The 20696-nt window shown below is 42.8% G+C and overlaps 4 protein-coding genes and 1 non-coding gene across 10 annotated transcripts; 1 reads left to right on the top strand and 4 right to left on the bottom strand.

Annotated features, from left to right (window-relative positions):
* Nucleotides 1–31: 31 nt before the first annotated feature.
* Nucleotides 32–105, bottom strand: TRNAV-CAC. Its single transcript has one exon. It is a non-coding gene; the product is annotated as a tRNA-Val (tRNA).
* Nucleotides 106–385: 280 nt separating this feature from the next.
* Nucleotides 386–4812, bottom strand: LOC115741212. 5 transcript variants are annotated; one of them, XM_048284420.1, is made up of 10 exons: nt 4584–4812; nt 3802–4162; nt 2672–2869; nt 2440–2556; nt 2271–2351; nt 1863–1952; nt 1701–1759; nt 1374–1412; nt 1017–1167; nt 386–935 (listed from the first exon to the last, which is right to left on the bottom strand). In XM_048284420.1, exons 2-10 carry the CDS (start codon nt 4126–4128, stop codon nt 825–827), a joined length of 1173 nt encoding a protein of 390 aa, XP_048140377.1. In that variant the 5' UTR covers nt 4129–4162; nt 4584–4812; the 3' UTR covers nt 386–824. The 5 variants fall into 5 exon arrangements, with proteins under 5 accessions (XP_048140377.1, XP_048140375.1, XP_048140376.1 ...); XM_048284418.1 differs by having other exon boundaries at nt 3802–4218; nt 4619–4812; XM_048284419.1 differs by having other exon boundaries at nt 4619–4812.
* A 2783-nt stretch (nt 4813–7595) lies between these two features.
* LOC115741255 (glycerol-3-phosphate dehydrogenase [NAD(+)]) lies at nt 7596–11145 on the bottom strand. 2 transcript variants are annotated; one of them, XM_030675067.2, is made up of 12 exons: nt 10609–11145; nt 10146–10222; nt 9968–10040; nt 9650–9867; nt 9450–9557; nt 9128–9191; nt 9006–9043; nt 8760–8880; nt 8601–8655; nt 8477–8525; nt 7933–8062; nt 7596–7842 (listed from the first exon to the last, which is right to left on the bottom strand). In XM_030675067.2, exons 1-12 carry the CDS (start codon nt 10763–10765, stop codon nt 7835–7837), a joined length of 1098 nt encoding a protein of 365 aa, XP_030530927.1. In that variant the 5' UTR covers nt 10766–11145; the 3' UTR covers nt 7596–7834. The 2 variants fall into 2 exon arrangements, with proteins under 2 accessions (XP_030530927.1, XP_030530926.1); XM_030675066.2 differs by having other exon boundaries at nt 7596–8062.
* Nucleotides 11146–15918: 4773 nt separating this feature from the next.
* LOC115741363 (classical arabinogalactan protein 6-like) lies at nt 15919–16565 on the top strand. Its single transcript, XM_030675236.2, has one exon. It carries the CDS (start codon nt 16013–16015, stop codon nt 16439–16441), a length of 429 nt encoding a protein of 142 aa, XP_030531096.1. The 5' UTR covers nt 15919–16012; the 3' UTR covers nt 16442–16565.
* Nucleotides 16566–17978: 1413 nt separating this feature from the next.
* On the bottom strand, nt 17979–19982 carry LOC115741254 (pectate lyase-like). The gene is made up of 4 exons (XM_030675065.2): nt 19765–19982; nt 18933–19673; nt 18645–18783; nt 17979–18498 (listed from the first exon to the last, which is right to left on the bottom strand). The coding sequence occupies exons 1-4, from the start codon at nt 19887–19889 to the stop codon at nt 18277–18279; spliced, it is 1227 nt and encodes a 408-aa protein (XP_030530925.1). The 5' UTR covers nt 19890–19982; the 3' UTR covers nt 17979–18276.
* Between the last annotated feature and the right edge of the window lie 714 nt (nt 19983–20696).

The raw sequence follows: 20696 nt of genomic DNA, 5'->3' as shown, positions 1-20696 counted from the left end.
AAAACACAAAAGGAGAAAAGGAAGAAGAAAGTGTCTGAGCCCGGGTTCGAACCGGGGACCTCTAGTGTGTGAGACTAGCGTGATAACCGACTACACCACCCAGACCTTTTGGTTAGTCTCCATCATTTTATTTTAATTGTTCTTTTTTAGTACTGATTTTAAGGGCAACAAAACCATTGTCGGGTCTTCGAACGATCAGAGAGCTCGAACGTTCATTCGTGTACTGTGAAAAAGATGATGCACTACCTACGAGTATAGTACCGCGCATACTCTCGCTATCGAGTGAGAACGCCTATTCAAATCACGTCACATCATTTGATATATCAATTTGTGTTTACGGTTCGGTGTACCAGCATTGCTCGTCTCGAGATAAAGTACATAAGAAAAAAGGCTCAAAAGACATTGCACTTCATGCGGCATCATGCACGTATGGCCTGGTGTAATTACAGTAATCCCTTCGAATCAAACACAAAAGATCGAAGCATCGTCCCAGTAATTCGTAATTCAGTGTCAAAACCTACGCGGAAATCTGTACCGGACTCTACAACCAGCGATGTAACGCTGTGCAGGGGTATCGCCCTCAACCCAACCTATTCACGATGTAAAAGCTTTTTTACACCATGAGAGGTTTCCATGGAAAGCTCCCGAAACGACTAACACTAATTTGGCCCCTTGCATTTCAATCGCACAAAGAGTGTGCATCTCTATCTCGAGGAAAAACAAAAACAAGGCAATATTATTCACAAGAGCCTGTTTGCCCTCTGTAGCTTTGAGTAATGAGTAGCATCTTTGAATGAAGGACCTAACTTGAGAAGAGCAGTGTCTCAGATCTTCTTTGTATTTGAGTCGATTCGCGTATCTTGAATGGCTGCAAGTTTTCTTGCCTTCTCCTCTGCTCGAATGTAGAAGTATAATCTCCAGAGTGTCCCGTTATCCTGGAATGGAGCATTTCCGTATTAGTATGGTGAGGCCTGTATCCAATCTTGGATAAACTTACACTGCATGACCTGTCTTACCTCCTTTTCTAGGTCAACGGAGACAGCATCACGGAGATTGGTTTTCGAACTATCGTTACGTCCGAGTATTCCCACCACTCGTTCAAGATTGTCTTGTGGTAGGTTCCGAATTAGTTTCTGAAGCTGTATCTTTTCTTTACGGGTCATTGACCTGATAATGGAATTTCCAGTATCCCCAGTTACAGGCCACCTTGGAAAAACTTCAAATAAGCAACCAAAGCAAGTATAAAAATCATTCAACCCCTTTTCAGTACCAGAATATCAAAGTTCAATACCATCACAAAAATCGGTATCAATACTACATTTTTAAGACCAACAGACTCTGTCAAACAAAGATACCCTCATCCTCCATTTTACCTTTCTTTTAGACGTGCTGTCATGAGCACTGATCCCAAGTTTGAGGATGGAAAGCAGAAGAGCAGAAAAGAGCAGTGGAGGAAGAACTCAATAACCGTCTATAAATTTCGCAAGGTGAAAGTGAGAGAGTCTGCTCAGAAGTGTGAAACTTAATCTCAAGGAGGACTTTTGTGAATGTCTGGCAGGCAACGGAGGAGCTACTCCACCTTAGACCCACCTACCCCTTCATGCTAGTTCTTGGTGCGCAATATTTCCAAAACTCAACAAAACATTTCTTAAAGCAATCCAAATCTACGATTAAGTCCATGGAAATACAATTGCACTTGCCTGCACTTGGACGCAACAGTATCAAGAAGTTCTTCGAGCTGCTTTCCCATGTACTCCAGCTATGAACATAGACGAAAAGAAAGAACCTCTTATGTCACCACGTAGTCCAGCAAAAGAGCCAGTATTGTAAATACAGAGAGAGAATGAGTTTCAGAAGATTACTTTACTAGAGTGTTCATCAGAGTATTTCTTCAGCATCTGGTCAACACGTAACTGGTCACTTGCCAGCAAAAATTGCAGATCAGCATTGACCTAAAGGAAGTAGAAGCTTAAATGAAGTCTTTTATAAATTCCTCATAAACAAGCAGGCGTGTTGTAAGTGATCTCTTAGCATACCGAACATCATGTCACCTTTTTAGTGTGACTATACTATTTTCGATAAGTATAAAACTATATTCTCCTTAACAACGATGGATTTCCTAACAAGGAGAGGAGGAGGAGGAGGAGGAGGGAGGAGTTTCGTTGCAGGAAAGGGGAGCTATTCTCCTTTTCCATGGACCGATGCATGTAAATGATCAATATGAGATTGTTGTCAACATAAAATGATATATCCAGGAAAGAATGCCTTACATCTTTGTCGGCTGCCTCATTTGAACCTGAAAGAGGTGTTGTTGTCCCTTCACTTTTGGATCTAGAATGTTTGCACAGATGCTGAAAAAAAGAGAAACTAAAGAAAGATACATAAAATAGAAAAATATTTCATAGTAGGAAAAAAATGCAAAATAGAAAGTAGTTGGACCTTGGACATTTGTGGACTTTGGCATGGAGCAGACCTTGTCTCAATAGCACTAACTTTCTGCATTTCTGCCCAATCCATTTGAGAAAATTTTAGTCGGGTTTCTTTACCAGCAGAACCCTGCATTGGATTAGGACACAGAACAGAACAACGTCCACATAAGAGAATTGGTTAGATTTTCTTTTCGTGGATATGATAGCAGGAGAAGAAAGGAAGAAACCATAAGAAAAAGTACATTTTTGCTTGATTTCAGTCGAACAGGACTCTCATGTTCAGAAATGCTCGCTGAGGAAGAGGAAGAGGACATCTTATTCTTCTTATGGGGACGCTCCCCTACATCACCGTGAGATGAGGCAGCTGAGCAAGCGAATTGTTGCCTGCTGCTTCTCAACAGTGCTTGTAACTGATGCAGCTTAATCACTGGTTCATGCATCTGGTCAGTAAGCAAAGAATTTTCCAAGTCCAAATTAGGGCCATTATGTACTATTTATCTAACTCAACACAACACGGGACTTATTTCAGGTAGTTGAAAAACTCGGAACTTGTTTCGTCATGCAAAGAAACAAGGAGCAAGGACATCTCCAACACACAAAAGAGTAAGTAAAGGCATCATGTCTAGGAATGAAGGTAGGGGTGGGCAGTCAGGAAATCTTGATGATTCTTGTTTTAAACGAATAATTTCAAAACATATTGTCTTGGAAATTTTGATTAAGCTTTGGCGGACAGGGTCAACCATGTTATTAACCGAGCAGATACTTGGTCGGATCGACTAGCCAAAGGCAATCAAAGATGCAGTATGTAGAACTCTTTTGCGCTTAACACGAGTTCCTCCCTTCCAGCTGAGCACCAGAATTGACTTACATGCCTTTACACTGTAAGCGGCCAGTGGAAGAGAGGAAAAGGGGGAGAAAGAAGCACTCTAAATGGACAGCCTAAGGACGTCCGAGAGTGGAGGTGGAAACATATAATCCAAATCATTGAAATTAGGATCTTGAGTTTGTCTGTCCACACACAAATTTGGAAATGTTACTTGGTCATGGACTTGCTAACTATTCTCGGTTAAGCAAACAGCATCACTGGCTCATCCTACTCTTTTGAGCAGAACATTTTCAAGAAAGAAGAGATAAGATAGAGCAATGGTGACTGCCGTGGAAAGCCAAAAGCAACATGCTTCCGATGCAAACGTCAGAGCTTCATTACTGAGCTACAAAGAGTATCAGATCACTACATTATCTAGGCTACATTATGTTGGCATATTCAACACCATGAATTGCTCCACATATGCACAATGAAGGACAGACCAAGCTGATTTTGTCGCATTACTCGCTCGAATTCTCAGGGAACAGAAAAGGAAACCAGATATACCTTGTCGACTTCACGAGAAAGGTCAAAGGCGGCCCCCCTAAGAAACAACCTCAGTCTCTCTCTCCTTGTATCTGAAATACCAGGGGCTATTCCATCATCAAACAATGCACTGGAAGTAGAGCAACCATCACCCTTTTTGCCATCATAACCAGAGGTATCTGCATCCTGGCCTGCAACTTCTCCTGGTCTCCTCGGGGATGGCGGGGAGGCGTCCTCAGTGAACAGAAAATCATCGTCCCCACCTAGCAAGTCGGCTATTCCGCGAGAACAAAAACCAAAAACATCTGGCCCCTCTCCATTCCCCTCGTCCGGATCAATTGAAGCCATGAGAACTTCACGTAACCAAGCACCACCGCCGCACCTTACAAGACACAACCCATCCCCACATAACAATTTGAGCGACATAAAATTAGCTAACTGCATTACCAAGAACAAAATAAAAAACCTAAATAATCACCGAACTGAAACAAACAAAACCGAACCCTCGCAATCTATGTTCACTTAGATACTACGAGGTTCTGTCACCGCACGGGTGGTAGGTGTCGTGACAAACAAGCGCACGTAGACAGCAAACAGACAAAAGATTCCCTCATCGGACGCTTTTTCCTTTAGCATTTCAACCGAACTCAACGCAAGCTACCGTTTTTTGTTCTTCTTCCTCCCCTTTTCGCGCTCAGTTCAAACCGATTCGGATCGAACGAAAGACGAGTCATCAAATCAGACACGGTCGCGACAAAAATCTAAAGGCGCTCCAGAAAAAAGGCGAAGAGAGGAGGACGAACCGAAGTGAGGCTCGATTCGCTTCACCGAGACGTACCTCGCTGGCTGCCCACCGTTGAGACCTCGAAGCTTCAAGTTCGGGAAGATGAAGGAGGTCGCATGCAAGGATTGAGTCGGCGCTCGAAACGAGTCGATGACGGGACTCGGGCGAGGCGACTCACCCTCTCCCGATTTCTGTGATTACAAACTCCGGACAGAGTCATGGAGGCGCCAACGCAGCAGGGCCTTGTGTTTTTTATCACTTTTTCATCCCCTTTTGATGATTAGTGATGGCGGCCTATGTTTTTTCTTTTCCATTTATATTTTCTTTTTAGAGAAATCATATATATATATATATATATATATATATATAATTGCTGATTTAATTTGAAATGAATAATCAACGGAAAATATTTTTCGTTATCGACTACAAATGATATCAGAACGTTTTTATGAACAATGATAATATTTTTTATTCGTTTATCTTTATAAGCGATACGATTACTAATTATCACGAAAATGATTTTCAAATCATTCGCTTTTTGTGAAACAAACAAAATCATATTATTTGTCGAACTACCATTCACTATTTTATAAGTTTATATGTTCTGTTAGCATATGTAATCCATGTGACCTTGGAGGGGTGAATATGCATTTTCATCTCATTTTGTGAAAGATTTTTCTTGTTTGGTTCTGATTTCCAAAAAAAGTGCATTGATTTTGGATTTTTCATGCTATTAACCTTTGAAACTGGAATATGCACCCTCTGTTTTTACGAACTTCATCTCTATATGTTTTTATTGATCATTGAGGTCGAATTATCATAAATCAATAAGATTTGATGAGTATTTTGGAGAGAAGAAATGAAAAGTTAAAAAAAAGTTAATGAGTGGATGAATAGTTAAGCTACCCAAATGATATTGAAATCACTTAAAAATAAGGGAAATCTTTTAGGTCTACGCTTTTTTCACTTCCTTTTTAGCTAACACACTCCCTACATTTGTGTTTTGACTATAATATCCTTTATAGGTCTCGCCTTTTAGCACATCATATTCATTGATAATTATTAAATTCAAATGTGGGTCCCATTTTTTGTCTTCTTTATTTTTTTCTTCCCTATCTCTCTCTTTGCTTGTCCATTGCCTTCTTCCTCCTTGCCGTTCGCTTGCTTCTCGATGTCGCTGCCCCTCGCACCTCAACCTGTTGCCCATTGGAGTAGCAGAGTTCTAGCCGAGATCGGTCTGCTTGGTGAAGATGGTTCAAACCTCATTGAGGAGAGCAACAAGAAGCAATTGGTGACAAAGTGCAACCGCAACCATTGTAATTGTGTCAACGGCCACAACAATAGTAACTTCGAAGACGAATTAGACATATTCGAAGGCTTCATTGGGTCGATGACCGATAGATTGTCAAGCGAGTTCGGATGCTCTTAAGGTGAAAATATCACATCTCTCAGGAGGTATCTCTAAAGTAGATGGTGATTAATAGAGGGCTACAAATTTTCCACAAATCCATATGATTAAAACCTCATCTTTCTTTGCCGGTTCTCTCTCTCTCTCTCTCTCTCTCTCTCTCTCTCTCCTCTCTCTCTCTCTCTCTCTCTCTCTCTCGAGTTCAAGCACACGATGGGGTCAAGCGATGCCTCGCTGATTTTGTGCCTCTTTATGACAGAGTATATGATAATCGGGAAGATCTCAATGATGGTAGGTCAAAGGCCACGAGGGGCGGCGAGATGGAGAAGCAAACGAACATCGCGGCGGGTCAGAGGTGTGGGCGAAGGAGGTCAAGAAGAAGACAATGGACACGCAAAGAGAGAAAAGAGAGAGATATGAAAGAAAAAGAAAAAAGAAAAAAGTAAATATAAGATGGGTGTAGTAAGGGATATTATAGTCAATGCACTACTTTTAGGGAGTGTGTTAGCAACACATGGAGTGAAAAAAGGGCGACACTATTATAATATTTAAAAGTTGACGCTCTTTCCATTTCTCAAACAGCTTTAGACACCAATCCAAAAAGGAAAAAATAGCTTTAGGCACACCATAAAATTTAAGTGATCCAAAGTAACCTTCATCGAGACTTTATCAATGGTAAGATTGACGAAAAATGAAAAATAAATCTTTAGTATGGATCAATCAATTCATCGACCTTTCCTAAACTATTGTTTTCTTCTTCTTTTTAGGGGCAAATCAGAAAAGTTTACATGTTCGTTGCTTTTCTACGAAAAATGTTCTAAGATGTGAGCATTTTAACAGATTTAATGATCGAGATTCTAATTCAGAAAGCAAAGTAAGTTTGTTTACAATATTCATCTAAAGTTCAATCTACAACAACTCCTTGTAATACACAATTCTTCAAATTCGAGTTTTTCTTAAGGGCAATAATTCGATTGAAGTTGTCAACTCCTTATGATTATAATTTATATCTAACACATGTAAATTAGCGAAGATCATCGACTCGAACACGTTAGTCCGTAGAAGAGAAGAAACGAAGTTCGTACAAAAACGAAAGGGAAATAATACCGGATAACGAAGTCTGTGAGCGTTGGCCTATTTAAAATTACGGGGCTAACGGGTCAAACTTTCGCCTAAGTATAACTATTTTACTGAGTAGGCCGAACCGCCGAAGAGATAATTTAAGTTCCGTTTGATCTGCGCAAAATTATTAATTTGAAATTACTTTTTCTTAAAAATAATCGTCCATATCCCTTAAAAAAAATGAATACTTACCGAGAAACATTTCATTATCAATAATAATTTATATTTAAATACTTTCATAGATTTCCTTCACTCGTTTATGTAAACGAGATAGAAGCAACTCAATGCCTCAATCATATCTAATCGAAGCTTTCACATTGCGCTTCAGATGAAGTTCTGCTGATGGCTTCATGGTGAGTGAAGAAAGGCAAAAGCAAGAATTCAACTATTCCTTCGCTCGTTTTATTATGCACTGATTCTCAACTTCGTTGCACTTCTTCTGCGTTTTAGTAATGAAAATCTATCCATTTTGACCAAAAGAAGGAAGAATTCAACTAATACCTCTCGTATAATTTGTAATTCCACTTTCTTTTCTCCTTGTTGTATCATGTGCAATGCATTTTGCATTGTAGAGGATTATCCAAAAAAGGGTCAAAAAAGGGGAAAAAAAATGGAAAATTGGACATGGTAGTAAAAATTCTTCACACATCATCATCATCTGAGCCTTCAGCAGAAACTGAAGCTGGTTTCCTAAGATTGCTGCTCATGGATTCTCCCTCTCTTTCTCTCTCTTTGGTATATCATCTATCTGCATATGATTTTAACCAAATTACTCCTGGGAAGAGTCAGCAATACTGAGCAGAGCCTTGTACCAGGGAAAAGTTAGGCTTGTGCTCACTGTATTCGACAATGGCCGACGGCGGGAGGCGCCCGGTGCTTATCTCGTGCACCGTCGCGAATAGCGGGAACAGCTCTAGCCACCCGCGATGGCTCAGAACCTCGTAAAGCTCTCTCGCGGTAGACACGCCCTGAAACATAATTCCGGCGAAGAGTTAAAGATCAGATGATTAAGAGACCCAACTCGGCGGTTTTGAGAAGATAAAGACCAATAAAGCAGAGTTCAACTTTAACAAAGTGATGTGATCACCAAATTAGCATGATTACGTTGGAAGTGCGATGATCACGCGAGGCATTGAAAACCAAGAATGTAAAGCAGAAGGGGAAAGACATTTTCGTATGATCCGCAAGTGCTGGTCCTCTTTGTTCATTAGATGCGGCAACTGCAGGTTTTTACAGTGACGCTGCAAGAAATGTCTAGTTTTCCAGCTAATCTTCATTTCATTGCCATTCCATTCTATCCATCTTCACTCACCATTAGACAACAATCCTAAGCGTTGCAAACCATAACATTTTGAATTTGTTCATTAGATTTCAGCCTGTACCTGTAATTTTTGTCCCTGCAGCATCTCCGCTTCAAGTTCGTCGAAAGACCTGAAGATGAACAACAAAGTCAGAACCATCTCGAAAACCATTCGGTCACCGTGCTATGCTAAGCTAAAGCAAAACCTTTTCCCCCCGTTCTTGGCAAAAGCCTCCGCCACTTTTCTGTTCCTTCCTCCCACTGTGAAAAGTTATCGGTCATTCTGTAAGTACAGATTGGTTTTTTCGTTGTAGATGAATTTCACTACCCCAATAAGGGAAAAGGATGTTTTGTTATCATCTTACAACAAGTTGTGATGAGATCAGCTACGCCACAGCTCTCGAAGAACGTGGTATCCTTGACAGATGGAAACAAAAGCTTCGAAAAGGCCTTCATCTCTCTCAGACCAATCCTCATTATTGCAGCCTAAATGAATCCCATAAATGATTCACATGGTAAGGAAAGGTCAGATGCATGGTACCAAATAGCTCACTGCATAAAGATATCATCGTCGAGGAACATGATCGAACCATGTGCACTCAGTCACTCACCTTCGTGTTATTTCCCATCTCCAGACCGTCTACAAAACCTGTACATTCATGCCACCACATCGTCTTTTACTGTATAGTCCCTCAATTTGACAGAAAGCAAGAAGTGCAGTATCATCTCATACCTGCAGCTATTGCCACAACATTCTTCAGCGTCCCACATAATTCAACACCTTCCACATCTTGGACCTATTTGTCTCGCAAGAGGAAAGGCTATCAACAATCTCTTTTAAGATTAGATGTCACGACTAGCATATTGAGACATTGTATTAGAAGCCAATTACTAAGATTTCCAGCTGTTATAGTTCCTCCTAGTGCTGACCACTTCAAGATATTTACATCTACCATGCAAGTATCGAGATGATTTGATATTATTACATCGGTAACAAATCCAGCCTTAAGTCTTCTCACTTATCGGGGAAAAAAACCTGGATGATTTGTACTCACAGGTGAGACCATGAAGTATGAAGTGCTAAAAAGTTGAACCCACTTCTCTGCAATATCTCTGTTCTCTCTATATCCAACTGTTGCTTCGCTGAACTTTTCCACAGCAATCTACCAAAATTCACAAGTCGTGTGAGCCTGACAGAACATGTTGCTCCCGGGACCTTTTTAATGAAAACGGAAGCATATATCCAGCTAGTTACCTCATTTGCAATGTTGGCTCCCATAAGAACGCAGCAGTTGATACCAAGCTGCTCCGAGATCAGACTTGAGATCATGCATGGCCCTTCCATTTTGACCTCCATCCCCTTGATGAGCGAAATAGCCTCCATACCCTCCTTCACCTTGCCAACTAGCCTCTTGCATATCCCCTCCATGAATTGATGCGGTGTCACAAACACCAACATGTTCGCATCCTTTACTGCATCGCATGAATACCCATTATAGTCCATCTCACCCTTAACTAAAACCGCCGATGCATGATGAAATTCCAGGAAATGAACAGAATTAACATCGAATACCTGCATTTTCGAGGTCCGGGTCCGCAACAACATTGTTGCCAAGCTTAATTCCGGGGAGATACTTAACATTTTCCTGTTAGAGGAAGCATCATTTGACCCAAATATTGAACAAGCACACATGAACGCAGGATAACCTCAAAAGGGCATGATCTTGAAAAAGGGACTAACGATTACTAACATTGGTACTGTTGATGACATCGGTGAGTTTCTCCCCACTGGGCAAAATCTCCTCGAAGACCCACATCCTCACTTCATCTGAACATCATCATTAAAAAGGCTCAAAGAATTGGAAAAAGGAGGGTCTTCAAAGGAACGATCCAAGGACATAACGCAACATAAATGCCACACACAAATCAAATCAATTAGCATTAGCTGGTGGAAGCATCATCCCCTTCCTCGAATAAACCAGACCAACCACATCTCCCGGTAAGCCCACCAATTTTTCCTAAAACTGAATCGAAACAAACCAAACTACTCCATCCGCATCCCCACCCCCAAGATCGATCACATCAAAATGAACTGCCCGTTACTGGAAATATGCATGGCCTTACAGTGACATCATTCAAAAAGGTTAAGGTGACATCAAGAAAACGAAAGAAAGAAAGAAAAGAAAGAAAGAGAGGGATGCGAGAAGACGATACCATGAAAGGAAGGGAGCCTGAGGGTGTTGGACGCGATGAGCTTGGCGGCGACACTGCCCCAGTTGCCGCTGCCGACGACGGTGACCCTGGACTTGTCAGCGGCGTCTCCGAGCGGCTCGGCCTCCGTCTCCGGCGGCAGTTCTTGGGCAGGCGCCATTTGGAAGGGACACAAGGAGAGAGGAAGGAGAGAGCGTGCGTGCGTGCGTAAGATATGTGCTTTAGAGAGAGAGAGAGAGAGAGAGAGAGAGAAGGGAGGGTGGAGAGGAAGAGGAGGAGATTATAAGAGGGCGAGGAAGAGGACGGTCATGGCAATGCCTGCTGGGGTGGTGGGCGGAGATAGAAAGACACGTTTCGTCCCTCACTATGCCCTCCCTGTTAAATGTGGCGATCTCCTCTATGCTCTCCCGTCTCTCTCTCTCTCTCTTCTCTCTCTCCTGTGTCCGGTTCTGGGTGTGGTGGTGGGATTACGCAGGCAAAGATTCAGCCCAACTGTTCGATCTTTGATTCTTCATCCTCTTCTATCGTTCATTTTCACGGGAGAGAGATGAAGAGAGAGAGAGAGAGAGAGAGAGAGAGAAACGCTGACGGGATGGTCCTATTCACACGTACCCTCGTCCTGTGCTCGCATCTATATTATTTCAAATTGCGAGAACTTCCGACAGATTTGGAGAGCGGTAGATACATACCATAATACTAGACAATCTAGCATGGACTTTGAGTGTAACTGATGTCATCATGTAGGTCAACCATGATGCATAGATCCATTGCTAATACTAAATCTAAGATTGATGTGTGAATTTAAAGAAGTCTGTACCACAAAGATGCGTAGGCCAGGATGTTATTGCCAAAAAAATGCCCGTAACTAATGTGGTACAGAATAGCCGATCTATTTAATTGGTGTCGCAACTCGATGTGGAATAGGCTTGATAGTAACATGGGTCTAGTTAGGTGTGTTATTGGGTTCAAATCCGGCATCCAATCTTCATGATCTAAGAAGTGAATAGTTCATAAGATGTGCCCCTTCTGTGTGAGTGCCTGATGATTGCAAACCTCGTATACTGTTGTGGGTTTTGGTCGCCGTGTTACGTAGTTGCATGGCTTATCGATTAATAACTTAAGCTTCCCATACGAATGTACACGCCTGCTAAGGTCTTGTGTTTGGAGTGGAGGTGATCGGCGGGCAGGCAGTTTGCTTGGCGCGAAAGGCAAATGGGCAGGTTTGAGCAACGTCCTCTTGAGAAAAAGCTTAATATGCCTAACTTTGGTCTTCCCCGGACATTTCTAAATTTCTATATTATGGATGGACTTGGACAATATACTACACCAATTTAGGTGCAAGCAAAGGCTGGTCAGACTTCTATCATTACTCTCACAGGGAGGAATAACCAAAAAAGTTCTATGTAATTATGTCGGTTTAGTCCTAAACTTTTTTTTTTTGGCCAATTCAGTCTTGAATATTTTGCATTTGTACCAATTCAGTCCATCCGACCAATTTTAAAAGGAAATCGTTGACGTGACGCTACCAATGCTGCCATGACAATTTTTAATAACATTTTAATATTTTTTATTTTTCTTTTCTTTTCTTTTTCTTCCCTATCTTCTTCTTCATCCAACCGGCCATAGGCAAGGGTCGACAACTCGTCGACCTCGGGCGAAGCTCGCCCTTGCTCTGGCAAGTTGCTGACCCTCACCTCTAACAGTCTGCTAATCTTCCGGAGGAAGAAGGAGATAGAGAAGGGAAAAAAAAAAAAAAGAGAAGCAAAAATAAATAAAAAGAAAATAAATAAATAAAATTAAAATGTTATTAAAAAATACCATGACGATGATATCCGATCAAAATTGATCGGATGGATTGAATTAACAGAAATACAAAAGGTTCAATATTGAATTTGTACCATTACAATATTTTAATTTTTTATTTTTTAATAATTCTCCCCTCTCGTAGGTTATATCCATTTTCCTTTGTACGCCCATGAATAGTGCGCGAGGTCAAGGCCTCTTGTTTTCGTGAACGTGGGATCTTAGCTACCTTACAAAAAAAGAGTTCCACTAGACGATGAACCAAAAATTGCAGACAGCTCTCTTGGGTCCATCTAACTTGAAGGTTGGTAGAAAATTTAATTGGGGTAAGTCCATTCATAATGTCGATTTCTCTAGGTCGAAAGTATATCCGTAAAGATTCTCGCTACGAGCCGACGGTCGAGCAAAATTAATGACGTCCCACGTCATTACTCACGAAATCTGTCATGGGGCACCGGGAACTCATCGAACTGGGCTTGGGAGAGAATCTAGAGAAGAAGGCCGTGGGAGAGAACGACCGATGGCTGCTAGGGACGAGAAAGTTTTTATCCAAGAAGGGATCAGACCATAACCTAAACTTAAAAGTACATTATTTCCCATGGCTAGCTAGGTAATCCAAAACATTCCCATTCTTTGTTTATCCACGTGGCAACCTCCTAGAGGAGCAACTTGAGTTCAGCTTTCCACGTGGAGAAAAAATTCGGGCGTAAGTTAATAAATATCGAGACCCTAGGTCTGTATAGACTCCGTGGTGATTAGTAAATAGAAGAAATTCGTCGGTCCATGGGAAAGGAAGATATTGGGACGGTTCATTTCGGGCTCTCCTAAGTTAATAAAATAGTAAAAAAGGTAATTACATTACATCGATCCGCGTAACGAGTCCGCCTTTACGAACATGCAGAGGAAACTGTTCATGCCATGCGCAGCAGCCTATATTGAAATGAAACGAGAAGGAGCGGGAAGCCAAAAAGCTGCCGACCAAGCGATTAAACTCGCGATTAAGAAGGATTAAGCGCTCACAATTCCCGATAACTTGGTTGATTTTTGGGCACTTTATCCGCTAACTCATTCAGTGATCCGAGATATACCATCACGCTTTCTTTCTCTCTCTCTCTCGTTGAAGAGGTTAACTTTTTCAATAAAACAAATCACATTTACACATTCTCGTTCAGGAGATTTAATTCTTTCGAGGTTAGTCACACAAACACAATGAAATAGGAAGTAAAGGTAAAAAAAAGAAGTCGAGACACGGGATTTATCCCGATTCTTACTTAAACTAGAGTTAAGTCTAATAAAGAATTTCATTATAATTAGTACCAACATGTTCAAGTTAAATGCAGCTACAACACGGTTAATGCATTATAACCAAGAAGGGATCATGGTGACTAGTAATTACACTGAAGTAATCCTTGCATCAACTGTTCAACCACCACAAGCTACAGGACTCCATTAACGATCAGGGAAAAGCTTCTCACGGCTCTACTTCATTGTGCACGGGCCGCCGCCTCCGCGGCAGGCTGTAATCCTCCGACCACCACCGCGGCACCATTGGCGGTTCCTTCCCGCTCACCTGCTGCTTCCCATGTCGAGGTTGATGACGGTCGGCTCGTTGGTCCCGAAAATCCATCAACTCTGCGAACAGAAGAAAATAGAGGGAGAAGATAAAGAGAAGTGCAGGGGTGTTATTCCCAGAGAAGAACCTAGCAAGAGCTTACATGACTGAAATCTTAAAGATGACATTCTGAAGCATGAGCGAGGGCGTTTGTACCGTGGAAAATGTGGGGCTCGCGGGAAGATGCTCCACAAGAGGCAAGCAAGAAGAATAGCCCCATGATCTTGATGAGGGCACGGACACTTGACTTCATATTATCAGCTTCTTCTCCATAATAACTTTGCTTCCCTCTCTCTAACTCTCTCCAGAGATTTTTTGCTGATTGTTGCAGATATATAGGAGCAGATGCAGAAGATAAAGGTAAAGAAGGACCCACCAAGAAAACCAAAACACATGGAGAGAGAGAGAGTGAGAGAGAGATCTAGAGAGAGAAGGGATCGTGTGTGCTGTACCCAGTTGAGAGGCTATGGAGTTTATATTATTCGCGGGTGAATCTAGGGTTACACAGAATTCTAAGAGAAGGATCTTTGTCTGGGTTTAAGTGCAGGACATGTTGGGGGGTAGGTGTTTCTCTTCTTTTTGTTCTTTTTTGGTTCAGAAGGTGCGAGACCTTGAGATCTTCTTAGGTTGTTTGAATCTTTGATCACACCACGTGGGTCTAAATGATCCATCTCTCTCCCTTTTGATCAGTTTATACCGATCATTGATTCATGTTAAAGAGTTCATTGCTCTGAGATTTGTCGCTTATTCTATCAATGATTGGCATCACCGAGAACCTCAAAACAACGTCGCAAGGATCACAGGATCTTCATACGTGACATCGCAAGAAGTATCCATGCTATAATTGCTTAAGGACGGGCCGACATCTAATTATCATGGATTAGATTCTACCGTACTCATGTACCCTTGTGAATGGAGCTTTGTAGCTTTGGAATGATATGTGAGCGATGCGGAGGGGATGATATAACTGGTTCATGGAAGTGGTGTCGGGTAGTTTGTGCAAGGAGTTTTAGGATAGAAAGATTATACTCTTAGGAGCTCTAAAAACGAGATTGGCCTCACGTCCATAAACTGGTCATGAAATGATGTTGCTCTGTTGATGAGACCATGATAGGCCGAAATCGGTTGTTGTACTTAAGGGTTATGTGTGTCTCACTCGAAAGACTGGGTGCTTGAGCTAAACCGGGCGTGGTACGATCCGATACGTGGATTTGATTCGTTGTACTATTCTTAAGAAAATCTAAAGAAGGAAAGTTGGCTTGGAGTTTTCGACTTGTCGATCGCAGCACGGGCTATTCCGAGGCCAAGAATTTGCCGGCCCGTGACACTAACATGAAATTTTATTGTGGGCTTCGAGGGCCTAAAGTGTTGATACTTCAATCTAATTTATATGAAGCATTTCCTCATTAAAGATCACATATGACCAACTTAATCGGACGTATGATTGACACAAGTCTTTGTTTGATGTTGAATTTATTGTCAATAGAATTGGTAATGAATTTAACTTATCAATATAAAATACAAGTGTGTTATAATTAATGCTTTTTTTTAAACTCACGTCAACCAAAAAGAACAAAAAAAAAAAATTAATTAATTTTAAAAAATTTGTACCAGCTGAACATGAACTATAAATAATAGAAATTGATCTAACTCTAATCCAACAAAAATCACTCACCAAGCAAATTCCCCTCTCATTCACCAATTGACCCGGACACGTTGAGACAACCCCAACCAATCATTTTTTTCACCAAAAATAGCATGAAAAATTTCCTGTCCTGTCTCAACTGAAAAAACCGACATTTGTCCTTTTTCTCGTGCCCTCCTCACATTCTCCTAATTTCTCTCCCTCCCCACATCCTATAAATTCGATTTCCCAACCCCACCGTTTCCTCATTCTTTGGTGCTGCAGTGTTTCTCTACATTACATAGAGAATTACTGCATTCTCGAGGATCACAATTACTACAAAAAAATAATAACCCTCAAAGGTTAGAATGGCCCGTCAACTAGTCGTCTTGGCCTTGATTGCCGTGGCGATCGCCGGTTCCGTCTCTGCCCAGGGACCCGCCGCTGCCCCCGCCAACGCCCCTGTGGCCTCCTCCTCCCCCAAGGCACCCGCGGCCGCCCCCAAGGCATCGGACGCCGCCGCTCCCCAGGCATCGGGATCCAGCCCTATCTCTGCCGCCCCCGAGGGTTCCATCGCCTCGTCCCCGTACTCCTCCTCTGAGGGCCCCGCAGCATCGTCCCCGAGCGTCGACCTCGCATCGCCTCCCGCCCCCGGGAGCGAGGCCTCCGAGGGACCCATAGCCGACGGAGGTTACACCCCGACCGAAGCTCCCGCTGCCGCCAAGAACGGCGCCTCTGCCCTTGAGGTCTCCACCATCGCCGGCGTCGCCGTTGTGGCCGGTGCCTTCCTTTTCTAAATGGGTTTATAAGGCGTGAGACGATTGTGTTGAGTTAATAATTTGGACTAGAGTAAGGAGAGGCTTTGTGTTCTTCTTACTGAATTAGGACCAATTGACAAATTCATGATCTAAATATTTGCGCGTAGATTTTTGTCCCATTTTTCAAATCTTCCTTTCATCGGCCAATATCAAAGAAACCCTTTCGACCTTAACGAGGAATATATACATATATATTATATGTACTATATACTGATTATCGGCCCGCTAGCCAAAGATGAATAAGATCATAGAAAGTGGATTCGCGTGCAATCTTAAAGGTGAGGTAATAAGGAGAATGTTAATTTCATTTGTAAATGAATAAGCTTGACGTTTTTCATGATCGAATCGTAGCTAAGAACTTTAGAAAGATTCAGATATCATGATTCGCTCCTTGCTCTGAATTCATCATTCGGCTGAGTGAAATTTAAGTACGACGACAAAGCTGTTTCCTTTTTTCTAATCGGGTTATCAATCGGGTGTTTGAAAAGGGTGATTCGTCATAGTTATATTAGTTCGGCAAAAGTTTCTATGTGACCAGAATAATAATTAGATGGTCAATTAAGATTAACTATTCAACATGCCTGCTTATATTTGACTAGATTTTTGTTTCATTTGTCGAGAGAGATCCCAATTTTGGACAATCACTAAGTACTATTCCCACATAAGCGTTCTCGTCACATTCATCAATTATCACACCCTTCTTCGCACATATCGTGGGCTTCGACAATTCTTTTTCCCCGTACAAAGTGACTTCGCACACTTCAAACCTTAATCATCCTTCGTGGGAGAGATATACCAGATAAAATGACTAGTAATTAGGATCAGAATCCTCTCAAGTTAAGCATCCTCTAAATTTAGGTAAAGTCGCTCTCTTAGATCCGATGGGCGCTCGACGACGGCGGCGGCCGGCCGGGAGATGGGATAGAGAGAGAAAGTAGAGGGATAAGGTTAGGGTTTGCTTTCTTTTGGTGTGGGGTGTGCGGTGCGAATCCCTCAAAAGAGAGGTTATTTTAATCTTAGGATTGATTTGATCATGTAAAACGACCCTAGGAAAAAGTTCTCGATCAAGCTTCCTCCTCATTCCTTTTTCTGAGGGTTTCAGAGGAGATCAAGCAAGTGTCGTAGGCCAACAGATCCTTAGCCGCGGAATAGCCCGTAATCGATCGACCAGTGACGCAAGAGCATCTACGTGCAGTGTCAAAGCGCACGTGAAATAATTTACTTGGCTCTAGAAGTTAAATGAGTGTGTTTCTGCTTCTTGCATGCACGCTTGCTTTGCTTCGTGGTTCAAAAACCAAGTCTCGATGGGACATCAGGACACGAACCGAGGTTGCGACCCCACTCAACGTGCAATCTCGCCCATGATTGACGGACCACGACCAACTCAATGTCGTCCACTTTATTCTTTCGGATGATCCCAACTTTTGGTCTCTTTTTTCTCCTTCTGTCCTTTTTTTCTTGCTTTGACGTAACAAAAAAAAAAAAAAAGGTGATAAAACGAAATTTCCCCATTTGGCGGAAAATAAAATTAGAGGGACCAGAGAAATTTTAATCAACGCTTCTCCTCTTTAATGAGAAAACATCATACTACAGCCAAGACAAACATCCTTGCTAATCATTGATCCGAGAGACAGAGAGAGAGAGAGGTTGTTAAAACAAGTCGAACTAAAAAAGGCAAAAAAAAAAAAGAAAAAGAAACAAAACTAACATTTTCTGCTTAATTTGATAAATAACCATGCGCGGAAAGCGCTTCATTTTCGATAGTGATTAATTAGTTGATAGTGCCCTATTAAATAAGGGCGGCCAGTGGGGAATCAACACCGAGAGCCCTTCCTGCAATTGAGCACGCCGGCAGTGAAGGTCATGGAAGCCACCATCGACGACGGCCTCCCGCTGAGGCTGGAGGCCCTTGCGTACGTCGACGACGCGCCTGCCCCCGTCTGCCGGAAGAAGGCGCCGTTCAGCAACATGTCGCCCTCCGACCTCCAGTTCCAATTCTTCCACTCGCTCTCCGATGCATCCTCGTGCTTCGTCACCTATGTACAACGCGCATGCAACGGGATTATCCCGAGTTAAGTCGAAAAGGCTATATATTTTTGGTTATAGACACACACAAAAAAAAAAAGAAGGAAATGTCTGTGTAGACAAGGGTAATTAAGGCCCTAAAAATCTAATTATTCACCTCCTTTTTGAATCTGTCATCAGGTGCGAGAAATCTGTTGCCTTGGCTGTAGATGGTGGGAGATGCACTCCCTCCGATGGCATACATCTCCCAATGAGTATAGTCATTGTTCACCACATGAAAATACCCAAGCCGACATCTACATAAAAAAATAAATAAAGGAGCAACAAAAATAAAACATGTTAATATACAAAGTGCGAAATAAAGAAAAAGATTAACCAAGTCTTATGTTATTATTACACTTTTATGGTACTAATAGTGAGACAATAAATTTAATGAATTACTTACCTGGGCATTCTTTGGACCAAACCTTCTCCAAAATGGTTGAAAGCAACGGTGACTTGCATGTCCTTGTCCCGGGTGTACGAGTCGCTGGACCCCAAGAGCATCACCTTGTCATGGTGCGTCATGTAGTTGTTCGATAACGTGATGGCGGTCGACCCGTGGTTGGCGTCGATGAGCCCATCGTGGCAGTTCGACAGCGAGCAGTGGTCGACCCATATGTGCTTGCTGTCGTAGATCGACACGCCGTCCCCGTCCGACACAGTCCACCACCCGTAGTGCTCCGGGGAGTCCCTTATCATGGCGTTGCCGCTCTGCTTGCAGTCGTGGATGTGGATGCCATGGATGATGATGTTCGTGGCGTAGTGGATGGTGATGCACGGCCCGTCGCCGATGTGGACGCTCGCCCCCCGCCCGTCGATGGTCTTGAAGGAGTTCACCACGAGCTCGTTCTTGAGCCGGATGGCCATGTCCCTCTTGAACACGATCCAGAGGGGCTCGTCCTGGATGACCGCGTGCCGCAGGGTGCCCGGCCTGGGGCTCACCGGGTCGTCGTCCCCCGAGTCCGTGACCACGTAGATCCGGCCGTTCTTCCCCCCGAGGGCGTTCTTCCCGAACCCGATAGCGCAGTCGGCCAGGCGCTGCCGGTTGCTCTCCCAGTTTGGGTCGCATCGCCAGCAGTCGTCGATCGGGTTGCCCGAGCCGCATGAGAGGTAGGCGAGGTTCCTCCGCGACGCATTGATGCTCCTGCATCAGGCGACGGACACATTATACATAACCACATCATATGAAACTTTGTTACAAAAGTATAATTGAGTTGAAAGAGATGCCGACTTACCTATGAACTTCTTCTACCACAACATCCGGGTCGTGAAGCGGAGCCGATAGCACAAGATGTGGGACAACAAGAAGAAGGGAGGAGATAAAAAAGACAAGAGGAAACGTCTTATCATCGAACCCCATGTCGTTTCTTCTCCCTCTCTTGCCCTAAGAGTGGTGCAAGAAGAGAGCGTTGTAAGAGGCGAGGTTGATGATGGGGGGCGCTTGAGGTGGGAAAGACGAGGTCGTCTTAAAGAGGGTTGAAGCCGAAAGTAATGGCGTGATTAATCGAAGCGGGTGGGTCCAAATTGGAATCGTAATTACAGGCGGTGCACGACGAACATGTTTTCCAACCCTTTAAAACTACCACTAACCGCTGATCATGCATGCACGCCCCCCCTTGGTAAAAACAAAAAAAACAAAAAAATTCAAATTCTCCAAGTCAATTTCCAACTACCCTTTTCTGCATTCCCACGTTATATGAGAAAATTTAGGTTTGTGTTACATGATAAGAGACTCCAATTCTTGGTCGTAGGCTCTCTGTTTTACCTTATCGTAAAGCTATATTTCCGCAACTTGTTGAGGAAAAGATAGATGGTCCGTGATCCTCTCGACAGACGGACTGCAAACATTGTTGCCTTTTATTCTGTCTAGGAGGGAACAAAAGTGGAACAAGGGGTTGTGGGGGGGAAGACAAAACATCATTGGTTGTGTTGACTTTTGCATCAGGAGGTGGTAAGCAAGAAGAGAAGCTCCGGTTTCGCCGGTCATTTGACTAAAGTAACAGAAACGGCTTAATTTGTTAAAAGTGTCATGTCTGATGTTTAATTTAGTCATCGTGTCTCAACGCCGTGAACAGTGTCCCTTGACCAAACTCGAGTGAGTATTATTGACCTAACCTATCCCCGTTTCCACCATATCGTCTCCCCCTTTCATCCACTAACTGCGGAG

The sequence above is a fragment of the Rhodamnia argentea genome, chromosome 8 (assembly GCF_020921035.1).
Source record: "Rhodamnia argentea isolate NSW1041297 chromosome 8, ASM2092103v1, whole genome shotgun sequence".
Classification (NCBI taxonomy): Eukaryota; Viridiplantae; Streptophyta; class Magnoliopsida; order Myrtales; family Myrtaceae; genus Rhodamnia; species Rhodamnia argentea.
This window is presented reverse-complemented; position numbering and strand designations above follow the sequence as displayed.

Coding starts and splice junctions, on each gene's coding strand:
- LOC115741212 (XM_048284418.1), bottom strand. CDS start 4,206: ATGTCGCTCAAATTGTTATGTGGGGATGGGTTGTGTCTTGTAAGGTGC. Junction 2,870..3,801: donor TTTCTCGTGAAGTCGACAAG/GTATATCTGGTT, acceptor CTTACTGACCAG/ATGCATGAACCAGTGATTAA. Junction 2,352..2,439: donor AAAGTCCACAAATGTCCAAG/GTCCAACTACTT, acceptor TCTTTTTTTCAG/CATCTGTGCAAACATTCTAG.
- LOC115741255 (XM_030675066.2), bottom strand. CDS start 10,765: ATGGCGCCTGCCCAAGAACTGCCGCCGGAGACGGAGGCCGAGCCGCTC. Junction 9,192..9,449: donor CATACTTCATGGTCTCACCT/GTGAGTACAAAT, acceptor CGAGACAAATAG/GTCCAAGATGTGGAAGGTGT. Junction 9,044..9,127: donor TGTTGTGGCAATAGCTGCAG/GTATGAGATGAT, acceptor ATGAATGTACAG/GTTTTGTAGACGGTCTGGAG.
- LOC115741363 (XM_030675236.2), top strand. CDS start 16,013: ATGGCCCGTCAACTAGTCGTCTTGGCCTTGATTGCCGTGGCGATCGCC.
- LOC115741254 (XM_030675065.2), bottom strand. CDS start 19,889: ATGGGGTTCGATGATAAGACGTTTCCTCTTGTCTTTTTTATCTCCTCC. Junction 18,784..18,932: donor TTGGTCCAAAGAATGCCCAG/GTAAGTAATTCA, acceptor TTTTTTATGTAG/ATGTCGGCTTGGGTATTTTC. Junction 18,499..18,644: donor ATGACAGATTCAAAAAGGAG/GTGAATAATTAG, acceptor CGTTGTACATAG/GTGACGAAGCACGAGGATGC.